General features: G+C 43.4%; 1 protein-coding gene across 1 annotated transcript in view; it reads right to left on the minus strand.

The window, feature by feature from the left end:
• The window catches only part of LOC129552314 (ATP-dependent translocase ABCB1), a 115,293-nt gene that overhangs the window by 15,396 nt on the left and 75,701 nt on the right, over positions 1-24,196 (minus strand). Inside the window, exons 17-23 of the mRNA XM_055420594.2 lie at positions 23,129-23,236; positions 19,778-19,855; positions 16,837-16,920; positions 10,396-10,599; positions 4,972-5,072; positions 3,664-3,804; positions 846-1,002 (exon numbers count right to left, since the gene is read on the minus strand). Of these exons, the coding sequence (XP_055276569.2) occupies positions 846-1,002; positions 3,664-3,804; positions 4,972-5,072; positions 10,396-10,599; positions 16,837-16,920; positions 19,778-19,855; positions 23,129-23,236 (873 nt within the window). The remainder of the gene's footprint in view (positions 1-845; positions 1,003-3,663; positions 3,805-4,971; positions 5,073-10,395; positions 10,600-16,836; positions 16,921-19,777; positions 19,856-23,128; positions 23,237-24,196) is intronic.

Consider the following 24,196-nt stretch of genomic DNA (forward strand, 5'->3'; position numbering starts at 1 on the left):
GTTCAGTCGCTCAGTCGTGTCCGACTCTTTGCAACCCCATGAATCACAGCACGCCAGGCCTCCCTGTCCATCACCAACTCCCGGAGTTCACTCAAACTCATGTCCATAGAGTCGGTGATGTCATCCAGCCATCTCATTCTCTGTCGTCCCCTTCTCCTCCCGCCCCCCAATCCCTCCCAGCATCAGAGTCTTTTCCAGTGAGTCAACTTGTCGCATGAGGTGGCCAAAGTATTGGAGTTTCAGCTTTAGCATCAGTCCTTCCAATGAACACCCAGGATTGATCTCCTTTAGAATGGACTGGTTGGATCTCCTTGCAGTCCAAGGGACTCTCAAGAGTCTTCTCCAGCACCACAGTTCAAAAGCATCAATTCTTTGGCAATCAGATTTCTTCACAGTCCAACTCTCACATTCATACATGACCACTGGAAAAACCACAGCCTAGACTAGAAGGACCTTTGTTGGCAAAGTAATGTCTCTGCTTTTTAATATACTATCAAGTTGGTCATAACTTTCCTTCCAAGGAGTAAGCGTCATTTAATTTCATGGCTGAAATACAAATGTGATAACCCAAAGCTATAACAGAATAACCTACCCATAATAAAACCTGATTTGGAGGATTTGTGTATAAAATGGGCAGTATTCCTGTATCCCTGTGGCTTTGTTATATAAAAGTACTAGATATTAACATGCATCAATATTATCTGCATTTATTAAAATGAAACCATGATCAAGGAAGTTTCATTTTACTACCAGCAAGTAAAAGCACAGATTTTATTAAACTTCCACTTAGAATACATTCATTCATCAGTTAGGAGCACGTCACATAATCAAAACATGAGACTGACCGGCTTTAGGCCTTCCGTGCTGTAGCTGTCAATCAGAGGAACTTTTTCAATGATATTGATGACGTGGGCTGCTGACACTTTGGCCTTGGCATAGTCAGGAGCAAATGAACTGACCTGTCCCACAGCCATGGCACCAAAGACAATAGCTGAGAACACTCTGCCAACAACAAAGATAAAACATGTCAGGAGTTAACGACTGCAATGCCAAAAGGGTGACACTTTAACCTGAGAGCACCACCTCGAAGAATCACAGCACAGCAGTCAAAAGATAAAACGACAGTCTCCTTATAAGTTCATATCAGTGTGGTTAACTGATTGCAGAATGACCCCATGTTTCATCTCTCTCTGGGTTTTCGCCTTCTTATAATGTGACCTTGTAGCTTCTCCACAGAAGAAGTGGAATTTGTCCTCCTACCTTTGGAATCTGGGTTGGCTTTGGGACTTGCTGTGGCCAACACGATGTGGTGGAAGTGACGGTTTCCAGCTCCAAGCCTATGATTCAGGGGGCCTTGCGTGCTCCTGTCTCTCTCATTCTGTCACAACCACAAGCCCGGCTGGCTTGATGGAGGACAAGGCACAGACAGAAGAGTGTTGTGTGGGCCCCAGCCAACCAGCCCACTGCTCACTGCACACACGCGTGAGGCCAGCTGAGATCTACTCTGCTTAGCCCAAATCAGCAGAACTGTCTGGCTGACCCACAGACTTAAGAGCCAAGAACAAATGTTCACTATTGTACATTCCTGGGGGCTAGTGGGTGGCTGTCTTGCAGCAGTATCTGTGGCCATCAATAATGGATATAGGCAGTTTTGTTGGAATTGGATCAGAGTCTCGGAAAACCTGTGAGCCATGCAGCAAACAAGAGAGTTCCTTCAACAGCCAGATAGTGTGCTGCTCTCAAGATGTATTGAGTTCTTTTTGGGTTTTTTTGGGCCATGCTGCAGCTTCTGAGATCTTAGTTCCCCCTAGGGATCAAACCCAGGCCATAGTACTGAAAGCAACCAAGTCCTAACCACTGGACCACCAAGCAAGTCCCTGCAGTACCATTCTTAATCTACAACATGAGAATCATAGCAGCTTCAAGTCGGGAAGGACTTCACAGGATGTCAAGTCCAGCTCTCCAAGTTTGTGCCAGGGTGCACACCCCAAGCCAGCTCCCATCCTTTGTTTTAGGAAGGGGTAAGTTTGCTGGAGGAAGTCTTTTGTTAAAAAGTTCAAATCAAAGAGAAATATATCCTTTTGCCTAATACTGCCCTTCAAAGAACTGGAATATTATTTAAAAAGCCCTTTGCATCTTTGGTAACTCTTTTCACTCCCAACATTTCAGCTGCCCTTCTCTGGACACATTGATCAAAATGTCTTTTTAAACAGGGGCCTAGAACCAATACAACATTGGGGATCTTCCCAGGATAATATGGTGAGTCCATCAAGTCCATTTCTTTGGGCTCTATGCCTGAGCTAACGGAGTCCACAGCGCTGTTTCTAAACACCTCTGAACAAATCACTCAGATGGTTCGTTTGGTCTTCTTATCTAGACCTGTGGGATCTTTTTCAAACAGATAGCTCTTCAGACAGGTCTCCCCTATCCCTTACTCAGAAGACTGATTTTCTGAATCTAATAATCCAAGAGTCAGCAACTTCTATCAGTTGAATACCTTAACCTCAGAGTAAAGCACTAATTTGGATTCTCTGGTGCCTCAGACAGTAAAGAGTCTGCCTGCAATCTGGGAGACCTGAGTTCAATCCCTGGGTCCAGAAGATCCTCTGGATTTGGAAATGGCAACCCACTCCAGTATTCTTGCCTGGAAAATCTCATGGACAGAGAAGCCCGGTGGGCTACAGTCCACAGGATCGCAAAGAGTCGGACACAACTGAGCGACTAAACTTTCACTTTCAAAGCAATAATTATCAAGTAATTATCTAATCAGAGCACCGATACCAGCGATACCTGATTACAATCTTTTGGTCATAGTTATAAAGAGCACCTGCATATCATCTGTCAGATAGAGGTTGAGCGGAAATTTTACAATCTTCTGTTGGGGTCATCCTGAGAAACCTGGAATGCATGCACAAATTGATGTCTAAATAGGATGTAAATATTATACTGACACATACTTCCAAGTTTCAATGATGCTGGTTTAAATATAAAACTGTGTCACTGATGATTATGGTATGCTATCAAAGGGCAGCTCAGACATCACCAAATCAAGACACTCACCAAACCACATATTTTGGTTTAAATGTATATTCAGTATTTTAGAAGGAAGTCCAGGCCTGTTTTCTGACTCAGGTACAATCTTCTGCATTTCACGGTGATGATCCAGATATTCCCATAGGGCTTTCCTTTTTCATTCCTCAGTTTCTCCAGCTCTTACCTTCTAATTCCTTTCCTCTTATCAAGCAAAGCAAATGTATCCTAGAACATTCCAGGGCTCTCAGAACTCAGTGCTCCACATCTATTCTTTAGCTGCCCTGTTCAGAATCTTTTCAAAGGAACCAGGTACTTGACTCTGGGTGAGGCTTCTTCCCAAACACCCAGGCCTGCTGGAAACCCCTCGTTGAATCTCAACCCCACCTAGCCATGGATTTGAGAAGGTCAAGTGTGTGAGTCAGTACTGGGGAGAAGGGCAGACACCAATTCCCCAGCTGAAATGGGACGCTTTCAGAGTAACACACAGAGACTCAGAGACAAAATGCCAACTTCTGAATCACCAAAATCTCTTCATGAAGCTTCACAGTAAGGCTTCCTATCCAGGCATGAAGCACATGCACCTTGGTTTCATTTCTAGAGCCCGACTGTCAGTAGGATCCCCATACTTACAAGAGAACATCCTGAAACTCCATGATGCCTTGTGCCACCAAGTAGGCACCAAACCGGAAACAGCCAGCATAGGAGAAATACATCATTGCCTGGGTGATGGAAAATGCAATTCCAAAGACATGTGCTTTCCTCAAAGAGTTTCTGAAAAGAAGACATTCTGACATTTACTTGACTTTCATTTCTCAGTCCTTAAAACATAATCTTTCATGCACTAGCAGTAGGGGATGGTGGCACAGCAGAAAAAATGCGTTTCATTTTCAAAACACTAAGTTTGGTCCTCACATCTCCACTTCAACGGAGAACCAACCACACCTCGAAGTGTCGAGGTCAAGGTAAAACAAGCCAAGGACAAGAGGTATTTGTTAGGGGTTAATGTACTCCTTCCCTTCCCCCCTCTGTGGACATGTAACATATATGTGCTCCACACTGGACAATCGCGCAACACGTGCTGACCCAGCGCCCATAAGCTGCAGGGACGTGAAGGGCACGCAGAGGTGCCAGGAGTGTTCTTCTCCTTGGAGACCCAGGAGTTGAGTTGGATTATTCATGCAGTGGAAGTTTACCTTATAACACGTCACAGCAAGAGAGGAGGAGGCACTAACCCTCTAGGGGGTTTAGGGAAGGTGCCACCAGGGAGTTAACATGTGTGGTTTTGAGCCCCATGGACCTGGGTGATGTGGGCGCAGACTGGTGAGTAGGCCTGTTGCAAGCAGAGCAGCTCAGCTTCTGTTTCGAGTACTGAGATTTAAACAATTTTTTTCCCTATAAAAAAGCTCTACTATAAAACCCAAATCTGCTCCTTTCATCGTATAAGAAACGAATCAAAGAGGTTGGGCCTACTCGTATCCAAGTCACTTTTTACAGCACTCACAGTGAGTTCATTAAAGGACAGGGAGTCTGCACCAGAGACGGGTAAAGAGAAGAAGGAAGGGAGGGTGTCCTCAGGAAGCACCACCCCCTCAAGCCTCACAGACACCCCAAATTCCATGATCCACAAAGAGCTCATCCCCAGCAGGACCGTGCAGCCGGGTCACCATGCAAACACAGGGTCAGAGGCATTCCCAATACCCTCGCTCCCTCCCCTGCCCTCGGTTACCTGCTCTCACAGGTTCTACCTCAGAGGCGTCCCTGCCTTAGGTCAGGTCCTGTGACTCCTGTCTGGGAGAATTACAACTGCTTCCCAGTTGGTTCCCTTCTAGAAGTCTCTCCACTTACTTCCTACCTTCTGGTCAAAGTAATTTTCCTGAAAACAAACCAGATGACTGAAAAACTCCCCAAACTCCCCTCCTACTCATCAGTGGCTATTACCTGTATGGTACCTGCAAACTCTGGGCATACATATATTCAAACCTCTCCTCCCGAGTCAAAGAAACAACAGTCCGGAAGTTTTCTATTGCTTCGGTGGCAATCTGTAACAAAGAACACTCCGTCACTAAAGGGACAAAAGTCAACAGTGGCAATGAGTTGGAATTCCACTAAAGAGATTAATATTATACATTAAATAACATTTATTATGACCTCTGAGTTTCTTTGCTATGGAAAGAGATACTAATTAAGCTATCAAATTGAGTTTTAGATCTGGAAAGAATATGAGCTAATTTAAACTCCTCTCTGAAGAAAGAGATTCTCAAGTGTCAACAGATGAAGGCCCTTACCTAAAGCCACAGAGCTTAACATGAGCGAAAGTAACCTGAGAACTCAGTATTTTACCTCTGTTGAAGTGCTCTTTCTTCTATGATGGTCACATTTTAAGTTCATAATTATTATATGTAAATTATAATATCATTATAATTGCTATTATTAAAAATATATAATGTAATGTAATGTTTATATTTTTCTCTTCATAGTTGTCATTTGAGACAACTTTTACTGAACAAAGTTTTCAATTCTTATTAAAAAGAATGCTGTGAAAACATCCTTGCACATTTATGTACCTATTAAATTATTCTCTTAGACATTCTTAAAAGTGAATTAACAAGGTCAAAGAAAATAAACTAATTTTTAAGAAGTATAGCACATATTAACAATTTGTTTTCCAGAAAGTTTCTATCATTTGATTATGTTTTAGTTGAAAGTTAACTTCCAACAAGGCTATCTCATTAGGACAAGTACATCATTTACCACCTTTTAGAGTGTGGGTAAAAAGAATAAAGAAAATACCAGTGTACAATACAAAATGATATTTCAGCCTGCTTCAGTGTGGCTAAAACATCTCTCTGTTTTGTTCTCCTCATCTATAAAACGAGGATAGACAAGAGGGTCTCTGGAGTCCCTTTTAACTCTAATTTTAAGACAAATAATTTTTTGATTTTAAGTCTAAATTATAAATCACTAAGAGAAATTACCCATATTAAGATGTTCTTCCTTTCTCTGGCCTCTTCCCTGGTCAGAATTGACTCTAATACAGACAAATTCAATTATATGAGAGTGATTTATGGCACACAAAATTACAAATCCAAAATCTCACTGATTCTTTACTGAATCCTACACCAATTCAGTTCAGTTCAGTTCAGTCCAGTCGCTCAGTCGTGTCCGACTCTTTGCGACCCCATGAATCACAGCACGCCAGGACTCCCTGTCCACCACCAACTCCCGGAATACCTAACTTCAAAGATAATAGTGAATATTTGATAGGACATTGTTGGTTTTAAAGACTAATGCAAAAGGCTACTAGAAGAAAGAAATTAATAACATATTCTTAAAAACAAAAAAAGTATTTTAAAAATAAAGTTAAAAATATTATATTCTGACCCAGCAGGCCAACAAGACTGAACTAAGTTTACTATAAGCTACTAACAAATACAGGGAAATGTCCAGATTCAATTTATATTAAAATACTTTATGCAGTTATTTACATATTATAAAAATTATACTTATTTTAGAGGAAAAAATCCATCTACAGTCAAACCCTCAGATATAATCATTGGTAGAAATATTTTCATTTATGAGGCTTCAAACAAAGAAAAGAGGCTTTTTTGTATTAGTTAAGAAAATTCAGCAAACTTTAAAATTATCTGCTGAAAAAAACCAGACTTTACTGTGAATTTCAATGTAATGATTTTAAGAAACACTTATTTTCTGGGCACACTTTTTCTAATGCCAGTGTGCAATGTTTGGTTTGTAACGTCATCACTTTATAGTGTGTGGACAGCCCAATAAAAGTGAGAGTTCATGAGCTGCACACCTCAAATAGTGAGTAAAATAATATAAACACTGCACAATCATCTTCATCTTGTCACACAAGAAGAAATTAGAAAAAGGCTTAATTAGTATTCTGCATCCTTGCAGCTTCATTTACTCCAAATTTTACATAGAGACTCAGTAACCACCATGAGGAGAGAGAAGTTGTAATTCAAGAGGAGGAAATATCAACAGCATTGGGTTTCCCTCAGAAACCATCATGTACTAAATAATTTTTAGAATGCAAAAAATATGCATAGGTTTCCTGAAAAACCTCACACTTCTCTTCCTACCCTTGTAGCAACTCAAGTGTGATTATGGCTTTTATTTCTGAAAAAGAAAAAGCGTCTATTCTATAAAAATGTTCATTTGTGGAAAACGTGACAGAAATCACTGCAGCAGAGATCACCAGCAGTGCAGAGGTTTTAAGAGCCGGCTCTGACGTCACACAGTCCTGCTCTGCAACCCTGGACTGGCTCCGTCCTTCTGAGGGAAACCAACAGATATGGTCCTGGTCCCCACCTTAGTAGGGAAGACGGTCATTAATCAATAAACAAGTGGGAAAGAAACATCAAGTGCTGAAAAGTGTCAGGAATGAACTCGAATGTCAGGAGAGACCTCTCAGAAGAGCTATGAAGACCAGAGCGAACCAGCTGGAGTTTTCTAGGAACTGAGAGGAGGCCCCGAGGCCAGGGCAGGGTGCATGAGGGCGACAGCAGTGCAAGACGGCCAGAGAAGGCCTCACGGGCTGGGCCATGCGGAGTTGTATAACCCAGGGCTGATTTTATTGCCAGTGTGATCAGAGTCACTAGAGGGGTGGAGGTTCGCAGGATCTTTAAGAGATGACTGTGGCCTCTGTCAGACAAATATAAAAAGTGGACAGACAGACCAATTAGGCTGCTGCTATGTGACTTTGGGCAAGTTACCTGACTCCTCTGAACCCTGAGTTTTATGATCTAACAGGGTAATTCAAAAGGGTTCTTTAGAGTATCAAATGAGACCATGTAGCAGTCTTAGCATGATGCCTGGTATATAATAAACAATCAATAAATGGTAGCCTGAGAATGATGATCAGATGGGAGCTGACTTTTACCGTTTCATAGACTGGTTGGTGCAGCAATCACTTCCCCTACCTGCTTTTATCTCTCTCACGAACCACCACTGATTTAGAGCATTTACCTCACTCCCGACCTTTATCCAGAAAACCTGCTATACTCAAACATATCTGTTTCCATCTGCACCCCTTCACCTGCCCCACCTCCAACAAATTACCAGAGTCTTAAAGCTAACGCAGTACTTCGAAGGTGAAAACCTGTGGCTTGCAATGAATCAGCTTCCGACTGGTCATCTCCTACAAACAACCTAAACCTCCTCTCTGGGACACTGAACACCCCATAAACGATGACAGTAGAAACAGTAATGCACTCTCTTTGTATGCACAGTTTTTCATCTTCTCATCAGATGAATCAACACCATAGGGGAAAATCCCACAAAGTACAGGATTAAATGAAGAGACTGGTCACAGGACGGACTCCCTGCCAGGGGCCGACGTCACCTGGGCCTGACCACAGCCAATGTCTGAGGGCCAGCACCATCCTTCTGGACTTCAGGACGGGCCTCTGACTGCCTAAAGGGAAACCTCACATGAGGACTTTCTCCCCCAGACAATCACCGAGAAGCACTAAAGCTGATCCAAAGACATTGCCTGAATGAATCCCAAGGACACAGGGTACAAAAAGTCAGAGGAGATAGCAGGGAGGCAACGGAAAAAATGTGAGTGCTGATAACCAACCAAAAGGACAGCTTTCATTATCCTTATTGGTGAGGTGCCTGGTCCAGAGACAAAGTACTCAAGGCCACTGGGTCTGCCCGGGCTGCTGCCTTGACTCCTAGGCACCTTGGAGGGTCCATGGGTAGAGTTATCCCTATCCTAGAAGGTAGGCCTAGTTCTGAGGGAGCTCGGCTCTGACCGCTCATTTCTGCGATGATACAGATCATGTGATATCAGACTATGTTCCACTACCAGCAGACCTCTGTTTTATTGTTCTTTAATGGAGGATAACTGCTTTACAATGTTGGGTTGGTTTCTTCTGTACAACAACGTGAATCAGCTCTCAGTGTACGTATACCACCTTCCTTCTGAGCCTCCTCTTCCCCTCCATCCTCCTCCTCTGGGTCAGCACAGAGCACTGAGTTGAGTTACTGTGTTCAACAGCAGCTTCCCACCAGCTATGTGTTTCACACATGGTAGTCTGTATATGTCAAAGACCTCTCTGTTTCTTAACTGAGGTACAACTTGGGAGCATGACTGTCTGGGTTTGAATCTTGGCTCTGAAGGTTATGAGCTCTAAGGCTGTGGCATTACCTGCCTGCGCCTCAGCCTCACCTGAGAAAGGAGCTAATAGAAGAACCTATCTCACAGGTCACCCTGAGGAGTAAAGCAAGTGCCATATATGCATCTGTTCAAAACAACAACTCTACTCAAAACTCGGTAATAACCTAAATGAAGAAAGAATTTGACAAAGGACAGATGCACGTACAACTGAATCACTTTGTTGCACACCTCAAACTAACACAACAGTGTCGATCAACTATACTCCAATATAAAGAAAAACTTTTGGGGAAAAAAAGGGGAGATTCCAAATGCAAATCAAGCAACAATAACAAACCGGCAAGCATGCAACATGCTCCGCCCACCCCCAGCAAAGTGTGTCAGGATAAAGGGCAAACGGGGCTTCCCAGGCGGTTCAGTCAGTGGGAGAGAACTCTCTTGCCAATACAGGAAACACAGGAGACGCAGGTCGATCCCTGGGTTGGGAAGACCTCCTGGAGAAGAAAATGACAACCCACTCCAGTTATTCTTGCCTGGGAAATCCCCTGGACAGAGGCGCTTCGCTGGCTGTAGTCCGTGGGGTTGCAAACAGTCGGACATAACCGAGCGGCTAACAACAGTTGGCAAACAGAAATAACACGAAGGGAGGAGGTGTAATGAAAGGGAAAGAGTGACGATATTTTAGCCAGGCAGAGTGAATACCTTCAAGACTTTTCAATTTTTTAAAATCTCCCCTCCCCACATCTAATTAAATAGGCCTCCTTGCCTCAATAAAGCAATGGATTTCTGGAGAAAGGGGAAGGAGAAAAAGTGATATGAAAGCAATTGTAACTAGAAAAGTCCAACAAAATTAGAGGTCAGTCTGTGAGTCTAAGAATTTGTTTTGCTACTTTTCTTCAGTTTGCAATCTGCTGAAGACGTGTCAAATAAGACTGCTTTGAGGAATGGCTATAAAAACATTCTCAGGGACTTCCCTGGTTGTCCAGTGGTTAAGACCCCTATGCTTCTAATGCCGGGGACCAAGGTTCAATCCCTGGTTCAGGGACTAAGATCCCACATGATGCAACTAAGTTCACAGGCCACAATGAAGACTCAGCACAGCCAAATAAATAAAAACAAAAGCCATCCTCAGAGCACAGAAAGTAGCCATGACTAACAGAACAACACTGCTTAGATATGTTACTCTACCCAGGTCAGAAATTTTATCTCATTTGACTCACCTTCCCAGCACCTTCCAGTTCTTTCTTATCTTTCAGGGCTTGTCCAGACAGCATTTTCATTTCAATAACTCCTGCTACTGCAAGGATGGGTACAATTGCTAACAGGAGAAGTGTTAACTGCCAGCCATAGATGAGGGATATAATAATGCCTGTGCCAAGATTTGCAATATTCTGGGTAATTACAGCAAGCCTGGAACCTATAGCCTACAAAACAAACAGAAAACACTGTTAGAGAGACACCTTCCAATTATCTCTGAAGTCCATACTTATGCATTTTCTTAGGGATTATGAAAATTCAGCTTTGTAAAAATCTCATCTTGGTTATGAGCTAATAAGTTAGTAGTAAAAGTTTACATGTAACTTTATGTGGTTTCCCAGATGAGGATTTCTATGACTTCAGAATAAATACTGAAAGTAGGTCAAAAACTCAGAGTTCAATTATGTATTTCTCATTTGATTTTTTAATACCACAAAACTTTTCATTAAACAATTACACCATGATAAAAAGCAAGCTCTGCAAATTAGCAAGATAAAATAGTCTGACAATTACTTTGAACTGAAACTGTTGGAAATTTCCAATGTTAGATGCATAACTACCCATAATTTAAGCCTAATATTGATCATTGAGAGTATTCAAATATTTTATGGCTTATTTGAGATGCTTATTGTATTTAGAGGGCTTCCCAGGTGGTACAGTGGTCAAGAATCCATCTGCCAATGCAGGAGACACAGGTTTCATCCCCCGGTTGGGAAGATACCCTGGAGTAGGAAATGGTAACCCGCTCCAGTATCCTTGCCTGGAGAATCCCATGGACAGAGGAGCCTGGTGAGCTGTAGTCCATGGGGTCGCGAAAGAGACATGACTGAGCTAGAGCTAGAGACACTGTGTTCAGAAAAAATACACAGAGCTGTATGTTACGGAATTTAAATTTATGATACGAAGCAGGCATCAGAACCTTCAGTTTACATGCCAGAGGGAGCCTGAAGCATTCAGTTATTTCCAACTGAAAAGTCAGAAGTCAAAATACAAAGTCAGTTCACTTCACTACTCTCCACTTCTCTCCCTTACCCTGGCAACGCCCCACAACCTCAAGCCATTCCAAATTCCTGCTCTGGCCCATGTCTTACCAACTCTCCAAACTTCCTCTGCCTGAGTGGGGCCATTCTCAGGGAAAGATTCATGATAGAGAACAGTCTAGAATGGTCATTTCCACCTCTGGGGCCCTGGTCAAATTTTTCCCAACCCCAAAATGACCAGGTACACTGATTAATAACCACAGCTTCTGGCGGCTCTGAGTTTTAAGACAGACTTCTTTCCAAACCCCCTGCCTCAATGTCAACCTTCTGAAATCATTTGAAACTTATGTTGGTATAAACACCAAAGCAGTAACTGGGGGGAAACAGTATTAAAAAACTACCCATAGCTCTATAATTAAATTCCGTACCAAGGAATTGCACCAGGGCTGCACGAAACAGCATATATAACAGAGCATTTATTTTTATCTGATCCCATCATTGAGCTTATATAAAGGGAGGTTTAGCCATATCTGGCATAAGTCAGAGTGGAATGGCCTTTCAAATCCGCTCTGTATTTGCACATTTTCAATTTCAAAGTCAAGGGTTATAATCTGAAAAGAGTCTGTGGCACAGGCAACGTGGAGACTGTTCCTTTTTCAGTATCCACAAGCCCTACTCAGAACTCATTTCCCACAGCACCCGACTGAAAGAAGCACTCAGAACATCCCCCAAGTTCACAGCAGACAAATTACTCCAGTACCTAAGCTTCCATACACATAAATGTTTCACTTAGGATGGCAGCCAAGGCCACAGAAACAAGTAAAATGGATCAAAGATGCTTCTTTAATGTACATGAAAGATGATCCAGAAAACCTAGAACCTTAAGCTGGCAGGGAAGTAAGCCCCTTGGAATAGTATGATTAAATGCTTCCAGTGACATTGCACTGGTTACTGTTCTTTATTCTAATGACACATTCACTGTCCCAATATCTATTCCTCATACAGAAAGAGTCTCTAGAACACTCCATGGGAGAGCACAGATTACTAGAAGCCAGAAATTTTTCATTTCAACAATGAGGAGGAGGGTAGGTGACATTCTAAAGCCAGAGCCCAAGAGTGAAACAAGGTTAGGACAAAAATGCTTTAATATCTGAAACTCACAGAGTCTCGCCTCGAAATCTCTCCACCCCACTATGCTTTCACATTTTTCTACCCACCTTTTCCTGTTTCTCCCTCTCCTGTTATTTATTTCCTCCTCAGAGCACCATCATATCGCTTGAAACCCAATTTTAAAATATGTGAGTTTACTAGGAAAAAAAAAAAAGCCTATTTCCCAAACCTCCTTTTGAAATTAAGAACATTTTATCTTTCTCTCATCCACTTTCTCCAGAAATTTTTTCCTAAAATATGTAGTTTCTTTTGACTTCTATATGGCTCTTATTTGCTTTTTTTCCTCAAAATTCTAACCCTTCTATGAAAATTTAACAGCCCACCATTTCATAGGCAAAATATTGAGATTTTTGAAAGGAAATAAAAGTTTTCTTCTGATTTATGATTAGCAGGATTAAGCAAGCTACTTACTTACTCAAAAACATCAATACCTTGGAGAAAATCATTGATGGTGAAGTTAAATATGAAAAAATTAGATAAATATCATCACTAACTATATACACACAGACTTGAGTTTGCCCTGTTTTATGTGGCAATGACTTTTGACAGCATTGCTTGCCTAATGTATTTATATATATATAAATTATACTACTTCCTACTGGAAAACAGATACACACATGTATGTATATATTCTGTATTTGAGCATGCTCAGTCGTGTGCAACTGTTTGCAACTCCATGAACTATAGCCTGACGGGCTCCTCTGTCCATGGACTTTTCCAGGCAAGAAAACTGGAGTGGGCTGCCATTTCCTCCTCCAATGGATCTTCCCGATCCAGGGATCGAACGCGTATCTCTTGCCATCTCCTACAGACGGCAGATTCTTTGCCACTTGGGCCACCTGGGGAGCCCCGTGTGTGTATGTGTGTGTATACATTTATACAAATACAACACACATATCCACCATCATAAGCAGGTCAGTTGGTGGCATGGAGGGGATTCAACTGTCCTCTCTCAGCCAATTTGTGACAACAGCTATTCTGAGCTTTCCTGGTTCTGGTGAAGCTCCCCTATCTTCTTGCCTCCTCTTCCCTGGTCTTTTTCAGCCACTGCTTTACACTCTGGAGAGCAGTTCTGACTCAGAGTGGCTCCTGCTACTGGGGCCGTGACAGTGGGAGTTTGGGACGCCTTTGAGGAAACAAGTGAGAAGCAGACGGCTGACCCCAACAGGCAATTAGACAGAATGGAGTTCCTGGATGTGGCCAAGGGCCCAGCCAACAACACTGCAGAGGGGAAGGACTGAGCACAATTCTACAAATACAGGAAAGGCCTGACTCCAGAGGAATTTATGAAGGCCTGACCGCCAGCACAGCATCCAGAGAGCATCTGCTCAACGTTTGGCTGCAAGGGACTGAGTTAGTGGGCTTCCTCCAGAATAAGTCCTCCACACCAGATGGAATGTCTGGCGTGTGTGTCAGTGGGAAGCACATGAACACATGTGAGAACGTCTCTGTGAAAGAGACACTGAAGTTATGGGAGCAAAGTTTAGCTAGGGAATACTGGCTTTAGGAAACTTCAGGACACAATTTGTCCCCAGAGATCATTATCCCCAGGAATCGCCCTTCCAAGGAGCCAGTACAATGGATTAATCCCAAGCTTGTGGACAGATTCTTGTGCTAATTTATTTATTTATTGCCATTCTACATTTTATTTTGAAAGTTAGGGGTATTTGCATTTATGAAATTTTAGTCTTTTTTTTTTCAACTGGAAGATAACTGCTTTACCATGTTGTGTTCATTTCTACTGTACAGTGTGAATCAGCTATCATCTTATGCTAGCTTAAATAAAAAATACAATAGAGTTATACTTTACATCTTCTTCCACCTACCACCCCATTTCCCTGCCCCACTTACCAGAAAGTCCTATAACGATTTGTCCAACTGTGTCCTATTCCTCCTTCCCTCTTTGTCTTAAATTCCTTCCCATCAGGATTTCATTCCCGTCACACCATGGAAACAGGTCTTGTTTGAACCATAAGCACTTCCACGTGGCTACAATGTTTGCTTGTCTTGCATGCTTATCAAGACCCTAGACTGCTCTCCCCTTAAAATGCTTTCTCACGTTGTTCTAGGATACTGCCCATCTCCCTCAACAGCCAAGAATTCTTGCTCTTCTTCGCTGGGTCTTCCTCGTAGCTAAGCCCAGACTATGCTGTTTTCTCTATCTACCCTGGCTCCCTTGGCTATATCCTCCTGACTCGTGGCTTTAAAAGACACCCATGGGCTGAAAAATCTCCTAATGTTTATTTCCAGACGTCTCTGCTAACCTCCAGATTTGCAAACCTATTTGCCATCAGGATATCTCCCATCTACTGTGGGCATCTCCCATGTCCCAAACACAACTCTTTTCACAGGTTTCCTGGTTTCATTAAACAGTAATTCCATTTCTTCAGTTGTGCAGATCCAAAATTTTGGAGTCATCCTTAAATCTCCTTTCTCTTATATCTTATAACCACATTCAGCCACTCAACAAATTCTGTTGGCTATTTCTTCAAACTATATCCAATTTCATTTTGTCATCACTTTCACTATGACTATCCTGGTCTAAAACACTATCTTCCCTTGCCCCTGGATTACTGCAATAATCCCCCTGCCTCTCCCTGGCCCCTTTAGCCTATTCACACACAGTCTTAAAAAATTTCAGATCATGTACCTACTATGTTTACAACTCTACAATGGTTTCTCATATAATTTCAGATATGCTGTTGATGTCAACTTACGACATTTCCTTTCACCCCTTTTATTCCCAGCCATACTATCTTCCTTGCTGTTTTAGGACCAGTTATGGAAGTAAAGGCTCCAGGAGCCTCAGGGGCTTTGCACTTGCTGATCCTTCTGTTAGAGAACATGCCACTCTAGACATCTACAGGGCTGGCATCTTTCCTTCCTTCATGCCTCTTGAGTACGTCACCATATCACTGAGACTGAGGCCTTCCTTCCCTACCATGCCCTAACAGTGTATCCTGCAGCCATTTTCCCACAGCACTTACAACAATCTGACATCCTGTGAGGACTTCACAAGGGCAAGATTACTGTCTGTTTAGGAAGTTTAAAGTTATTTCCAGTGATGTTTACACTCTGTTCTATTAGATTCTGTATAGTTTGACCTAAACCTCAATTTCTGTTGATGTGTTTGCTTTAAGCAGAGATCTGTATTAAAATAACAATGCCTAAGATTTTACTGTGATTTTATAACTCTGTATGTGCTTCGACATTCATAATTGAATTTATTCTTACAGAAGCCCCATGTATTAGTTAAAAGAAGTATAATCACAGTACTCTTACAGAAAGATTAAAAGCTAAAGATTGATATGGTTCAAGGGAGGTAAAGACATGGCAGAGATCACGTTTCCCCCACCCAAATTCCACATCATCCTGTAGATTTTTGTCATAAATAGACCAGGTGGCACTAGTGGTAAAGAACCTGCCTGCCAATGCAGGAGACATAAGAGATGTGGGTTCAGTCCTTGGGTCAGGAAGATCCTCTGGAGGAGGGCACGGAAACCCACTCCAGTATTCTTGCCTGGAGAATCCTCATGGACAGAGGAGCCTGGCGGGCTACAGTCCATAGGGTTGCAAAGACTCAGACACGACTGAGGCAACTTAGCTTGCATACATGGTGCAGTTAAAGAAGAAATTGTCACTTTACCCACCAATCAAAACCTGCTGGTTTAATAGTTTCTAGTTATATTAATTAAAGAGATTCATGTAGTAGCAGAATTTAAGTTTTATAGTCTGATAAAATTGTTCCTTTTACCCTTGTTTTAATTTTTTCATACTCTTTTCATTTCTTTCAACCTTTGTCTAAATTTTCTTCCTTCCCCTCTGAATTCAGTGCCCCTAAACTTTCTTACAGCAACTACACACACTTTTTTTCAGTAGCAATTACAATTTTCTGGGGATTAGCAAAGCATTAAAACAGACTGAAAAGATAAAAAAAAAAAAAAAGACTGGGCTTGCATGACACACTGATAAATACTTCCTTTTCAAATATTTATCCTTCTACATGTATTTAGATAATAGCTTGAATAAGATGGAAAATAACAAAGCTCAAAAGTTATCACAGTTATAGTGATACAGCATATGATATTTAAACAGATAATATTTTTTCCGTAAGGCACATGATATATCGCATAGGTTAAAGGTTTGACATTTTCCAAATGATGATGAGAATTAACTGTAGGGAAAGAATTAGTTTCATGCTCAAATTCTAAATGGCCCATTAGGACAATCACAGCAGAAAGGAGGCTGTCATACCCCTTTAACTTGAGCGGCGTCATTGGCAAGCCTGGTCGTCAATGCTCCCGTGGTGTTTTTAGGATCATCGAACCAGCTCACATCCTGTGGCAGAGAAACTCATTTCATTATCTTAAAGTCTGATGCATGAGACCTTCAGCTCAAGAGCACTGACAGGGTGCCCTTATTCTCCTACATTAAGCACTTAGGATTTGACACTGAATAGATAAGAAAGGGGGAGAAGGCAATGGCGAGCCACTCCAGTACTCTTGCCTAGAAAATCCCATGGATGGAGGAGTCTGGTGGGCTTCTGTCTATGGGGTCACACAGAGTCGGACACGACTGAAGTGACGCAGCAGCAGCAGATAAGAAAGGGACTTAATAAAGTCATAAAGAGATCATTTCTCAAAAAAATTATTTTGAATGCCTACTCTGTTTCAAACATAATTGCTACGTGTTGGACCTATTCAACACTGAACAAAAATGACAGAGTTGCTGCTTTCATGAAGCCCAGATTCCAGGGACAGAAGCCACAAATTAACATACACCATGCCAAGGGGTAATAAACACAAGGAAGAAAACCAGAATGGGGTAAGAAGGGAAAAAAAGTGGGGGGAGGCACCATGTTACAGACTGGGGAGGTGAGAGAGAAGGCCTTGCTCAGGTGACCTGTGAGCAGAGACCCGAGTACAGAGAGGGCTGACAGTGTCTGGACAAGGAAGGAAGAGCACGTGCAAAAGCCCCGAGGCAGAGGCATTTTTGATCTGCTCACATACAAGCAAGAAAGCGTAAATGTCGTCCCCAGCCTTAAAAGCACCTCTTCGTAAATGTACAGAAGCTGCTCTTCCTCAGAACAGACATCCGCTCTCACTGGGCTCTCCCTCTCCCCTACCCCCATATCCACTTACATCAGCCAACATGTACAGAGTAGACTGTGTTTGGGGAATGAGGTGAAGCTCTAGGAGATGAGGTCTGGGGAGGAAGTGGGGACACAGAGTTTGTGACTTTACTGGCAAATGCAAAGATTCCAGATTTGGGGAATTCCCTGGTGGTGCAGTGGCTAGGACTCCATGCTTTTACTGCTGAGGGCCTTGGTTCAATCCCTGGTCAGGGAACTAAGATCCCACAAGCTGCATCACGTAGACAAAAAAAAAAAAAAAAAAGATTCCAGATTTTACCCTGAGAGAGATGGGCAGCTTTCAGCAGCTTTCAAGCAGAGGGATGTGATTTAACTTTTATCTTAGAAGAATGATTCTGGTTCTTGGGCAATGAACCTAGTGGACTAGGATAAGGATTGAGGCAGTGAGACGGGTTAGGAGGCTGTTCTAATACTGGACAAAGAAGAGGAGACAAGGACAACTCTTGGACTTTCACCTGAGCGACTGGCAGAATGGAGGTGCCATTTATTGATACTGGGGAGGTCTAGGTAAGGAGCAAGCCCTTCGGTGAAGGGTGGGAGGGGTGTCCAAAGCTCAGTTTTGGAGACATTTGGTATGAAATTTTTAATAGACATTCAAATAGAGAAGTCAAATAAATAGCTGACAATGGTTTATGGCCAAATAAATGAATTGGGTTTAAAAAAAATCAACCAAAGAAATCTAGATTGAAGTTTAACATTCAACATATAAAAGGATTTTCTTTATAAAACCACTTACACTTTTAAATACAAAAATACTAAAAATATTGTGAGTTTGAAGTCTCAGTTGTGTCTGCTACAAAAATAACTAAGGTCCTAAGAAGTTATCTCAACCGTGATTTGTAGTTAAAGCAGCATTTATCAAATATTCAAGAAAAAGCTAATTATAAAGCATTATAATTTACTATAGTACACATCCATTTGCTTTTTTAAAATTGTTAAGTGCTTAAGTGTCTCCCCAATGGAACACAACTGCCATGTATACAGGGACCACTCTGACTTGAAGACCTTACAATACCTAGTATTATGCCTTGTAAGCAGAAGGCACTTAGTGCACGATGGCCGGACTGAATAATTTGTGGAGAGAGTATGACACAAATCCTCAGCTCAGCTTCCAAAGTGCAAGGGGCCTAGGATTTGGCCTACGGCCTGGCAGGGGAGTGGGGCATTTAGCCCTGGGCCCAGGCCCTGAGTCTAATTCGGATCTCAGTTATAAATGCTGTCTGACTGGAGATCCTGACAAGAGGCCCCACAGCAAACAGTGCTCTCTCACTCATTGGACTTGGTTCTGTCTCTGTCAGCCCCAAGCCAGCAATCCCCATAAACACGTCTTGGTTTTAAGCGGCAGGGGGTCACCATGCTTATGAGCCAGGGGTCAAATCCCGCCCCCTCCCCCCAGGTATATCTGAGGCATTCTTCTGAAGTATAACCATATTAGTGATTTTAAAATGGAAAGTTACAAAGTCCCAGGCAAAATGTGAGTGACTGTTAGACACTTTCCCCTTTGAACTGATCTGCTTTGAGTGACATGTCTAGAACCCTCCTCCCCCTTCCCCTAAAAAAACATTCACATCCATGTGTTGTCAGGGTCTGGAAGGTGCCCAGGGTGAGAGACCTAAGTCATTATCGGCTACTAACACTGCAGCTTGAATGAGTCTGTCAGTCAAGCCCCAGCACAGAAACCAAGCAGCAGGGAGTGGGCCACGGGGATGACTTTTGATCTGTGGAAAGAAAGGGTTCAGAGGGCACTTCTTGGCAGGAATAAGCATGAGCATCACGGGTCTCCCGGGGAGAGAAGGAAAGAAAGAGAGGAAGGGGTGTGGGGGCACGGAAGAGTGCTTCCATCTCCTCTGCCTACAGCGGCTGAGACGGAGGGTGGAGGGCAAGCTGCCTTGGAGACTCCATCTGTCTCGCGGGGACCCTGGGCCCCGTGCCCATCCCCAGCACAGCACCCAGGGGCTCACTCTACGTCACCCAACAGCAATCCCACCGCCTCCCCATGAGGCACAGTGCACACCTCCCAGGCACCATCCCCCACAGACATACCTGTCTCAACATGGACCTGAAAACCATGTATCGCAGCCGCCTGGTGAGGATCTCTCCCGCTTTGCCGAACGTGAAGCCCTGTGAAGAGAGACAGGCCACAAGGGAGAAGGCTGGTCAGAGACCACAGCTGATGACACCACAGGAAAGGGACCTGGGGTCAGTGCCAAGGCAGGACACCAAAGTCAGAAAGCCCGATGTCAAGGCTCGCAGTTCTGTTTCTCAAACAGCATACCATGTGCGTGGCCACACCACCAGCAGAGTTGGGAGGATCTGGTTTTGAAATCAACACTGCTGCTCCCCAACCAGCTGGCGGGCCCATCGCGGATCTACAAGAAAGTGGTTCCTCTGTCTCCCTTCCCACTCCCGCTTCTCTCTCTCAGGATCCAGGGTCTGTCACTGAGGAAGCTGCGGAGTTGTTCCCAAGGCAAGGGGAATTCGACTCTAACCCAGGGGTTTATATTACGAATCATCCCAAGCAGGAAATTTTTGAGAGTGAATGGGGGGGAGGGGGACGGGCACTGGTCACAATTACACCAGACCTGAGGTGCAATCTGGAAAACAGGATTCTGCAGCCGCTCCAGCCAAAAAAGATGCAGAGAACAAAGATATCAAATTCTTTGTTTCCAAGTTAAAAGAAAAGCCAAAGTCTAGGAGAGAAATAGGTTGGAAAGGAAGACTTACTGGAGAGAGAGTTTTCTGCACTGATCTCCCCCTTTCCCCAAGGATATGACCTACGCCTGGGAGGAGAGAAGAAAGATGTGACTGTGTGGCCGTGCTGGGCCACATCTGGGGAGGAAGGGGGACGGGCCCTCATCCTGGGAACTTGGGGATACATAGGGCCAGACTGATGCACGGTGCCACTTTCTGTCTGGAGCTCTGGGAAGGGGAAGCTCACAGATGGAGCCTGCCACACAATGGCCCAGGGAGAGCAGAGTGGAAATGGCTGGATGTGCATTGGAAGAAGGGAAGCCCTAGTAAGAGCCCTGAGTCTCCTGCAGCATCTGAGACACGACGGAAGGCAACCACAGCTCCTCCACACTCCCAGGCGGCAGGCTGGACATCATCGAGAGAGACAGAGAAGAAACACGGGCAAAGAGCCCAAGTGGAGAGAAAGCGAACTCTTCCTCATGGTCCTGATCAAGGGGGACAGCCAGGCTGGACTGTGAAACTGTAGGCCACCAGCCCCTCCGGTCACCAATGTGAAGTGGGGGGCAGGGGGGGTACACAGACCAGAGCCCCCACCCAGTGCTGCAATGCTGAGTACCCTCTCTGCTAATACACCAAGCCAGGGATAAGGGGGAGACAAAGAGACCCTGCATTAACTGAGTTGAAGCCTGCAGTTACCAAAATGTTAACCAAAAGTTAAAGTTAACCAAAATGATTAACTTAACTAGGAAATGACCAGATAAAGGTCTCCGCTTATTAAACTGAATGAAACCTGAACTATCCTGCCCACTGTGAGAATACTACTCTTGTCATTTGCTTGAGAACTAGCCACTGATAAGTATGTCAGGAACATTATCTCTACAAGTCCTCAGGACAAACCTGTCATTACCACTTTACAGAAGAAATGGAGGTTGAGGGAGGCTGGGGTGGCCAGAGGCTACAGTTCTAAGGTGGCAGAGTTGGAATCTGATGTGCGTCTAAGAGAATCTTAACCTGAATGAGCACCCAGAGCCTGGGCTAAAATCCCCCAGTGAGCTCCTTCCTTGCTTTTCTAAATGAGGGGCTGACACCATCCAACACCATGTTCTAATATCATTGTTGGCACAGTGCTACCTCTGCACTTCTGAGGTCCTGGAATTCAGAGCCTTTGTTCTCACCTTGGTTTGCCAGGCGAGCCAGGCTCCACTTTGCCTGGGTATCACTGTGTGACAAAGGTACCACTTTAACTGCCTTTGCGTCACCAATTCAGATTTCCAGCTCAAAGCCTATCCCGCTCCAAACTCCTTAACCAACTGCACCCTCAGCAACCTCTACATTCTCCCAACTTCTCTGGTACAACAATCTTGTATACAAGTTAGAGCGTCACATTTATTCTAGTATGATCTGATTCCCCAAAGAGACTGAAGGACTCAGTAACAAAAGAGTCCAGGGTTTGGGATCTCCTATCATGTCCAGAAAAGTGTCCTGTCTATTCAAAATATATAAACATGCTCACACCATGCAAAATAAAAAGATCTATTGTGAGTTTTATCTTTAAAAATTCCATGTGACTAACCACTCATTCTGAAGAAGGAAATGGCAACCACTCCAGTATTCTTCCCTAGAGAATCCTTTGGACAGAAGAGCCTGGTGGGCTGCTGTCCATAGGGTCGCACAGAGTCAGACACAACTGGAGCGACTTAGCATGCATGCATGTGTTGGAGAAGGAAATGGCAACCCACTCCAGTATTCTTGCCCGGAGAATCCCAGGGACAGAGGAGCCTGGTGGGCTGCCATCTATGGGGTCACACAGAGTCAGACACGACTGAAGCGACTTAGCAGCAGCAGCAGCAATCACTCATTCATTTAATAAGTGATTATGTTTATAATCATCTCACATACAACTAGGACCTTTCCTCATCATCAAGAGTCAGCTACCATTATCCCCATTTTAACAGATGAGGAAATTGAGGCTTAACGGTTCAAGTTATTTACTTGTCCAAGGACACAAAATTAGGAACTGGTGCAACTCATACTTGACCCTACACGTAACACCAAAGCCTTTACTGCCTTACCATGCGGAGCTTCTAGGGTGCTTAAACTCCTGGCAATTTCATTTCAGCCAAATGATCTGCAATCTGTAAAATCTGATACTTTACATATGCTTACTACAGTTTTTGTTTGAAGACTGACACTCTTCCATCATTAGAAAGGTTCCTTCTTCTTCAGGAAAAGAAAGACAAACCCTTCAAATATTTTTAAAATTAGCATGACTGGCTTGTGGGTCTCTAAGGTTTGTTCTTGCTTTTAGAACACTGGAAGATACTTGAGTATCAGAACTGGATGGCTGTTCTTATATATCCAAACCTGTGTCCACAGCTCCCCTAGATTCCATTTTTAAGACCCCTGCTTTTACTTCCAATCATTGTGTTAGATCAAACAGTCTCTGTTCCCTCTGACTTCATGAACATTTCCAGTCAGGGAGAAGGAAGGAAGCAAGGGTTCCTTCCCTTGGGATGTAAGAGGAAGCCAGAGTAAGAAAACATCTTTAAGTCAAGGAAACTGACTGCTAAGAGCCCAGTGACTAGAAGAATGACTCTACTGAAAAGCAAATCACACAGATGTTTAATAAATTCCCCCAGTTGAGTAATGATACATTTCCATTGATCCAAATGGAAAAAAAAAAGTGAAAATGTAGACACTTACCTGAAGGAAAAATGTAATAAAAGAAATAATTCCAAGGATTAGAAACAACAGTGAAAACAAGTTACTATTCTGTCGTTTGGTTTCATCATCCTCATCTCTGGTGAAAATCTGGCAAAAAAAAATATTTAAAGGGTTTTCAGTACCACTGAAGAAATCATTCAGTCTGACCCAATTTACATCTAGTTATATAGTATTTGGGGTCAAGAGGGCCTTAGCATGTGGAGGTCAGGCAGGCTTCCCTAACGCCAGACTTAAATGGGCAGTATCGTGCCTTCCCTAGGGGCCAAGGCCTGTCATTCATTAATCTATCCAACTCTTTCTCTGCTAAGACTCCTTCGTGAAGTAATGGGTGGTTCAAGTCAGCACCAAACCCACTACAGCAGAACTGGGGACAAATACTGTCTTATTCCACTGATGGGAAACTACATTTATGGCAGTCTGTTGTTTCACAAGTTTGACATTTCCAACTGTCCCAAGGTGTCTGGAGGCACATCTGCTGATGTGGTTTTGGTGAGCCCAGTAGGTAAGCTCATATATTCAGCCCAGGTCTCTCTGAAGAAAGGAGGCTTCTTCAGCCAACCTTCTTTGTAGTGTGGCCTGTTAGACAGTGGGGAACTACAGCCAGCTGACCCAGAACCACACTGGGAGACCTTGGTTAAGAGACACAGATGTATAGAACAGTCTTTGGGACTCTGTGGGAGAGGGTGAGGGTGGGATGATTTGGGAGAATGGCATTGAAACATGTATATTATCATATGTGAAATGAATCGCCAGTTCAGGGTCGATGCATGTTACAGGATACTCGGGGCTGGTGTGCGGGGATGACCCAGAAGGAGGATAAGGGGAGGAGGGAGGTGGGAGGGGAGGTTCAGGAAGGGGAACTCATGTTCACCTGGGGCAGATTCATGTCAATGTATGGCAAAACCAACCAATATAATATTGTAAAATAATTAGCCTCCAATAAAAAAAAAAAAAAAAGAAAAAGAGCTAAACAGGATGCCTTGGGCTCAAAAAGCATGCAGAGAACAACCACTTCACAGGGAAAGAAAACCATCTTCCTTCACACTG

Source organism: Moschus berezovskii, chromosome 3 (genome assembly GCF_049115385.1).
Source record: "Moschus berezovskii isolate FMDL1 chromosome 3, NW_MosBer_1.0, whole genome shotgun sequence".
NCBI classification, from domain to species: Eukaryota; Metazoa; Chordata; class Mammalia; order Artiodactyla; family Moschidae; genus Moschus; species Moschus berezovskii.